General features: G+C 48.1%; 1 protein-coding gene across 1 annotated transcript; it reads left to right on the top strand.

The window, feature by feature from the left end:
• Positions 1-247: 247 nt before the first annotated feature.
• LOC115415950 (leucine-rich repeat, immunoglobulin-like domain and transmembrane domain-containing protein 3) lies at positions 248-6,106 on the top strand. The gene is made up of 8 exons (XM_030129631.1): positions 248-285; positions 364-515; positions 655-1,029; positions 3,757-3,842; positions 4,057-4,350; positions 4,800-4,859; positions 5,367-5,552; positions 5,589-6,106. Exons 2-8 carry the CDS (start codon positions 397-399, stop codon positions 6,104-6,106), a joined length of 1,638 nt encoding a protein of 545 aa, XP_029985491.1. The 5' UTR covers positions 248-285; positions 364-396.
• The last annotated feature ends 1,205 nt before the right edge of the window (positions 6,107-7,311 follow it).

The following is a 7,311-nucleotide window of genomic DNA, read 5'->3' on the forward strand; positions in this document are numbered from 1 at the left end:
CATATAAATGTCCAGTAAAAGTGACCAGGAACATGGGGGACAAGGTTAGGCTGGGGGGGGGGGGGTGGTTAATGGACAAAAAACAACACACAGGAAATTCAGGAACACCTTTGATGTTTGTGTTTATCTTGGAAAACAACATGAAGAGAGAGAGTCTGAGTCTGAGCCAGGGACACATGGGATTAAGAGTGAGAAGAGTAATCCAGGCTAATCTGGACCAACTGAGTCTGTGGAGACAGAAAACAGCACAGAGTGGAAGGACAGGGACAGTGAACACACCACAGGGACAGCGAACACACCACAGGGACAGCGAACACACCACAGGGACAGCGAACACACCACAGCTGACAGCGAACACACCACAGCTGTTTGACTTTGTGCCTGCTTGGACAGAGGATGTACGTGCTGCTCCTTGTCCATGGACTCTTGTCCTGGGAGTCCCTTCTGTGGACCGTCCATGCTTGTCCATCTTTCTGTGCCTGTGACTCTGGGACACGTGGACCAGACGAACCCAGGTGGGTTAGGGTACAGGTTATTAGAGTTAGGGTACCGCTGCTAATGTTGTAATGGGTTGCTGGATATGACATTGCCAGCCACATACTGTCCCAGGTTTGTGTTGCTTAACCCTGACCCTAACCCTTGTGCTGGTTTCAGGTTGGTGCACTGCAGTGATCCCAGAATCTCGGCTGTTCCCGTTCACGTCCCAGCTGACGCATTCAAACTGAGGCTGGAGAAGACTGCGATCTCTCGGATTCCGCGGGCAGCCTTCTACAACCTGTCGCAGTTGAAGTTTTTATGGTTGACCTACAACTCCATCACATCCATTCACCCCAGCAGCTTCGTCAACTTGAAAGCCCTGCGAGAACTGCGTCTGGACGGGAACCTCCTGAGCACCTTCCCCTGGGAGGGGCTTAGGGATATGCCCCGCCTCCAGACCCTAGGCCTTCACAACAACCGCCTGTCCAGTTTACCTGCCCATGCCGCTCTGTTCCTGTCCAACATCACCTACCTGGATGTGTCCAGTAACAGGTGGGTCTGAATGGGTGAGCTTTTACTGGATCAGCTGGTCCCACTCCAACTGAACTGGGTTCTCCTCATGTCTGTGTCAGTTCTTTCCTGGTACCCAGCTTCCTAACCCTAACCCTAAACCTAACCCTAACCCTAACCCTAACCCTAAACCTAACCCTAAACCTAACCCAAACCCTAAACCTAACCCTAAACCTAACCCCAACCCTAAACCTAACCCCAACCCTAAACCTAACCCAAACCCTAAGCTCTAATCCTCCAAACACATACATGTCTGTCGGTTATTGGTGAATCTAAACACCCTGAGATGTGACAGTGAATGGTTGTTATTGTGTCCACGTCAGCCCTGGGTTAGGGTTAGGGTTAGGGTTAGGGTTGGAATGGGTGACACCTCCAGGGGGAACCCCTTCACACATTGGTACACTATATTGCCAAAAGTATTTGCTCACCCATCCAAATAATCTGAATCAGGTGTTCCAATCACTTCCATGGCCACAGGTGTAGAAAATCCAGCACCTAGGCACAGGGCCGGACTGAGACACATTTTCAGCCCTGGAGTTTCATACCTCAGACCGGCCCACTTTAGATCACGACCAATTTATTATTAAAATCATGTAATTATAACCTCACATGTCAGGTCTACACACTGTTCTGCAAAGCCTGAGACAAACACAGCAGTAGAGAGACTGATTTTTTTCACAGTAAGTCAGCCACTTACGGTTTGTTCCAACTTTGCTATTAAAAAACTTGTGGTACAGTGATATTAGGGGTTTGACGAGGATGATAAGAAAAAACTGTGTGTATATTCTGTGACTGAGGGTGAGCAGAGGAACCCCAGAAGAACCCCAGTGGAACCCCAGAGGAACCCCAGCTCCCACAGACTCCTGTTCATCTGTGTCATTAGTGGTTCAGGTTGTGCTGCTGAGCTGCTCCTGTCATCAGTAGACTCTGCTCTCCCTTTCACACTTCCTCCAGTTTCTCTAGACTCTCCTGCACCTGTATCACAATAAAAAATAAGATCTACAGACATTTGGACTTACTAAACCAGTTCAGATCTGTACATTGGCTAAATATGCAGGTTTATTTAATATGACTTTATGCTATTGCCTTTCAGTTGTGGACTTTGTGTATTTACTGTCTCACTGTTAATAATAAAACTAAAACAGGTCAGGACTATGGTTTGGGTCCAGACAGTGGTTTTAGTGGAACTACTGCTTGTTCACAGTCTGTTCCAACAGCTCACCTTCTCCTTCCATCCTGACAGGAACAATCCCCTCATCACTACTGGCTCCTGGCTCTCCTGGGGGGGCGCTGGGCTAGCCGCTCTCTTGTCCACCACAGGTCGTGTTGGGACTGGAACAGATGTGTGCATGTGGGCATCAGGGGTGTGGCGGTTGCTGGCAGGGTGGTGGACTGTGGTGGGGTTCCTGGCGGCTGGTGTTGCCGCCCTGGGCTGCGGTCGGTGCTGGGGCTGCGCTCGGGTGCTGCGCCTTGGGGGGACTCACGGCGGTGCTACTCGCTGCTGGGGGGGGGGCGACACTCCGGATACGTGTGTCTGGTGTGTGCAGGTGGGTGTGCAGGTGGGTGTGAGGGGCTGTTGATGGGTGTGGGTACATGTGTGGGTATGTTTGTACATGTAGATGTGTACGTGTGGGTGTGCATGTGGGTAGGTGGGTGTATGGGCATGGGTGGAGGTGTGTGTGTGTGTGTGTGAATGGTCGAACATGTGGGATGGGTGGTGTGTATGTCTGGGAGTCAGTGGGTGTGTGTGCATATGCTTGTGTGGGTGAGTGGGGGACTGGGGTGTGTGTGGGGTTTGGGGGTTGGGCTTGGTGGGATGGGGAGGTGGGCCTCCAGGCCCCCAGGGCGCTTGGCTGTGGCATCGGGGTGCGCACTGGCCTCCAGCGGGTGGCGGTCTGGGCCGGCCTGGCCGCCCGGTGTGCTGGGTGGGACCTGTGCCCGGGGAGACGGGTGGCTCCTGGGCTCGTGGGGCTCGGGGACCGGCGCCTCGCCTGCCCCTGGGTGGCCGGCTGCTGCCTTATGGGTACAGACAGCTGAGCCCAGAAATAAAAAAAAAAAAAGAAAAATTCCTTCATGAGAATTCCATAATTCTATAACCCAGAAGGACAGTTTCAGGATTTGAATATGGATCATGGCTGATCACTCAGGGTGTGCATTGAGTGTACTGTGTTTTATATACACACACACACACACATATATATATATATATATATATATATATATATACATGTGTGTGTATAGAGAGAGAGAGAGAGAGAGAAGCCATCATGTGTAATATGTAACAATTAACACCATTTAAAGTTGAGTCAGATGTGAGTGACTGACTAAACTGATTACCGGTGCACAATAAACCCAAATGTGAACAGATTTCATATCAGCCCCAGGTTTTATCTGCAGAATGTGTTCAGTAATCCACACGTGTCCAAACACAGCCTAACGCTACCACTGGGTACATACACAGACCAAATGTGGTTCCCAAATGTATCAGGTTCGGACTTCTAAAAGTGCCTCTGGGACTCAACACCAAAGCTGCCGTTTTGGTTCCAGAATATCATTTGGCTCTTTTTGCCATTGTATATACAGCAGGTAAGAGTTGGCTTGTAGTGCTAGATAGTGGATGCAGGAAATGCTATTGATATTGTTTGAGAAATTTCCCCCAAAACAGGAAAGACGATTCCTTGTCCATCTCCTTAACTTCCCTCTCTTTAGGTTGACCATATTGCCTGCTGAGTTGCTGGACCTTTGGTTTCCTCTCCCAGGACAACAGGAAAGTTCAATACAAAGAAGAATATTAGGTACGGTGTGAGAAGAGGCTAGTCCTATCAACAGACACTCACACATGAGTACAAATACATGAAAAACTCCAAACCAGGCCAATACAAACTACTGGATTCAAGTAAAGACAGCTCATTCATTACAAACCAGAAGATCTACAAACATCTACAACTGATGACAAACCCTGAAGGTGGACGTACTCGTACAATCCTGTTGTTTTTTCTGGAAATCCAGGTCTCCATGACAACCCCTGGTTGTGTGACTGTCAGATCTCCATGGTGGTGTCCCTGTCTCTTACCCTGGGCAGTCCAGTGGTTCTCATGGACCAGGTCCTGATGTGCAGCCGGTCTCTGGGTCAGTCCGGGATCCTGATGATGCAGACGGAGGCCTTCCGCTGTATGAGACCGTCTGTTCAGCCGGCAGCCACCACCGTCATCAGCCCACTGGGAAGTAACGTCATCCTGCGCTGTGACGCCACCGGGTACCCAACCCCCACACTGAGCTGGATTAGAACATCTGCACACACAGGTACCACACAGGTACCACACACACTATACACACAGGTACCACACACAGGCACCACTGCGCACACAGGTACCACACACAGGTACCACACACACTATACACACAGGTACCACACACAGGTACCACACACACTATACACACAGGTACCACACACAGGTACCACACACAGGCACCACTGCACACACAGGTACCACTCACACTATACACACAGGTACCATTGCACACACAGGTACCACTGCACACACAGGTACCACTGCATACACAGGTACCACCCACACTGCACACACGGGTACCAATCACACTGCACACACAGGTACCACCCACACTGCACACACGGGTACCAATCACACTGCACACACAGGTACCACTGCACACACAGGTACCACTGCACACACAGGTACCATCAGGAACTGTCACTACTTACTTAGTGGTGGTCATCTCCTTCTCTCCAGACTGCTGCCAACAGCAGATTGTTGAGAACGCTGAAGAACTGCCTCAGAGTTTGCAGAGTTGTAAGTCCTCTTTCTTGGCTTTTAAATGATGTGTTTATTCAATGACATGTGTCAGATTGTTTTTAAATCAGCATTCCTCCTGGTATTGTTTCTCTAAGAACTGTACCCATGGGACTGTGAGTGTGGTAACAAAGATTTACCTGCAGACAAAACACAGTAATAACAAAAACAAATGAGTAAAAAATACACAACAGTGTGGGTCAACATTTCAGGGTTAGGGTTAGGGTTAGGTCCAGTGCTGATCAGGGTTAGGGTTAGGGTTAGGTCCAGTGCTGATCAGGGTTAGAGTTAGGGTTAGGTCCAGTGCTGATCAGGGTTAGGGTTAGGGTTAGGTCCAGTGCTGATCAGGGTTAGGGTTAGGGTTAAGGTCTTTCATTTTCTGGCCTTTGTGGTTGGGGGTTTGCATTTGATGTTTAGATGTTCTGTTTCTTTTCTTGTGTGTGTTTTTATCTGTCATTCAATAAATGCAGAAAAATAAAATTTATATTCCATATCCTTTGTTTTCAGTTATGCAGGAAACTCCTCGGGTGGGACTGCGCTGGTCGATAATCAGTCTGAACGGACTTTCATATAAGGATGCAGGTGAATACCGGTGCCAGGCGCGGAATATGGCAGGACTATCAGAGGCCCCCATTAAGCTCCAGGTGGTGGGATTCACAAAACCATCCAGGATTCCAAAGAAGTCCCAGAAGACTGCCTCTAAACCTAACCCTAACCCTAAACCTAACCCTGCATCCAGATCATCATTCAAATATTCAGGGCCATTCCAGACCGCAAAGCCTGTTCCATCATTAAAGGACAATTCCATTTTCCAAAACTTCACATTCACTGTTCCTGCAGCGGTTAACCAGACAAACCAGAAGACCCAGAAGACCGGTCTGCGTAGACCCCCCACAGACAGGAGGACCAAGCCTCGCAAAGACACTGGTCTATCCTCTGAAACACTGACCCCGAACACCAAAAAGAGCAGGACAGCTGAGCTCTGGGACAGTCCCACTGGTCTATCCTCTGAAACACTGACCCCGAACACCAAAAAGAGCAGGACAGCTGAGCCCTGGGACAGTCCCACTGGTCTATCCTCTGAAACACTGACCCCCAACACCAAAAAGAGCAGGACAGCTGAGCCCTGGGACAGTCCCACTGGTCTATCCTCTGAAACACTGACCCCGAACACCAAAAAGAGCAGGACAGCTGAGCCCTGGGACAGTCCCACTGGTCTATCCTCTGAAACACTGACACATGCTTAAAGGGGGGGGGGGGCATGTTTTCCTTCAGCATTTTTCACTATATTGCTTAAAATCCCCTTCACACCTCGATTACAACTAAGTAATTAAATGCGCTAAGACAAAAATAAAAAACATAATCACCTGTGGAATGGACAGGACTGAATAAACACCATCCGGTCATTTTGAGCGGCCACTGGAAATGACTGAACGCTGATATGTCTATCAAACTCAGCTGTCATTTTTCCCTCCCCCCTCTGTTCGTACCGCTGTTCGAGCAGGAATCGTTCGTTCTCAGAGGTTTGAAAACTGGTACAGCAAACGATGACAGAGACAGAACTGGGTTATAGTAGTTATATTAGAGATTTTAGTTACATTACTTATATTACTTATATTAGATATATTAGTTATATTACTTATATTACTTATATTAGATATATTAGTTATATTACTTATATTACTTATATTAGATATATTAGTTATATTACTTATATTATAACTAATATATTTAAAATAAGCAATCTAAATATAATATAACTAATATTAGTTAGATTACTTATATTGTGACAGGGTGGTGCAGTGGTTAGCACTGGTGCCTCACAGACAGAAGGTCCTGGGTTTGATTCCAACACCAGTCCATGGGGGGTGGGACCTTTCTGTGTGGAGTTTGCACATTCTCCTCATGTCTGCGTGGGTTCTCTCTGGTACTCTGGCTCCTCCCACCATCCAAACACATGCACTGATAGGTTAGTTGGTTAATCTAAATTGTCCATAGGTGTGAATGTGACAGTGGTTGTTTGTCTCTATATGTTCAGCCCTGCGATGAACTGGTCACATGTCCAGGGTGTACCCCGCCTTCACCCCTATGTAGCTGGGATAGGCTCCAAGAGACCCCCGTGACCCTAGTGAGGATAAAGCAGGTTCAGAAAATGAATGAATGAATATTACTTATGTTATATTAGTGTAATAATGTTAGCACAAACCCAGAATCCAAATGCAGAACTCCAACAACAAAAGTTAGTTCCAAAAGGTTTATTGTTCACACACAGGTGAAAAAATATAATGAGTGACAGAATCTTGAGGATAATGGTGGGGGATTTTCTCCTCAGATTAGTCCTCCGGATCGAGGGCAGCAGCCCGTCTCCCCGAGCGGTGTTAGGATTCTTTTCCCCGACTGGGGAAAAGCAGAGGGAGGTCAGGGACGGAAACAGGTCATACACAGGCAGGCT

Source organism: Sphaeramia orbicularis, unplaced genomic scaffold (assembly GCF_902148855.1).
Source record: "Sphaeramia orbicularis unplaced genomic scaffold, fSphaOr1.1, whole genome shotgun sequence".
In the NCBI taxonomy this organism is placed as follows: Eukaryota; Metazoa; Chordata; class Actinopteri; order Kurtiformes; family Apogonidae; genus Sphaeramia; species Sphaeramia orbicularis.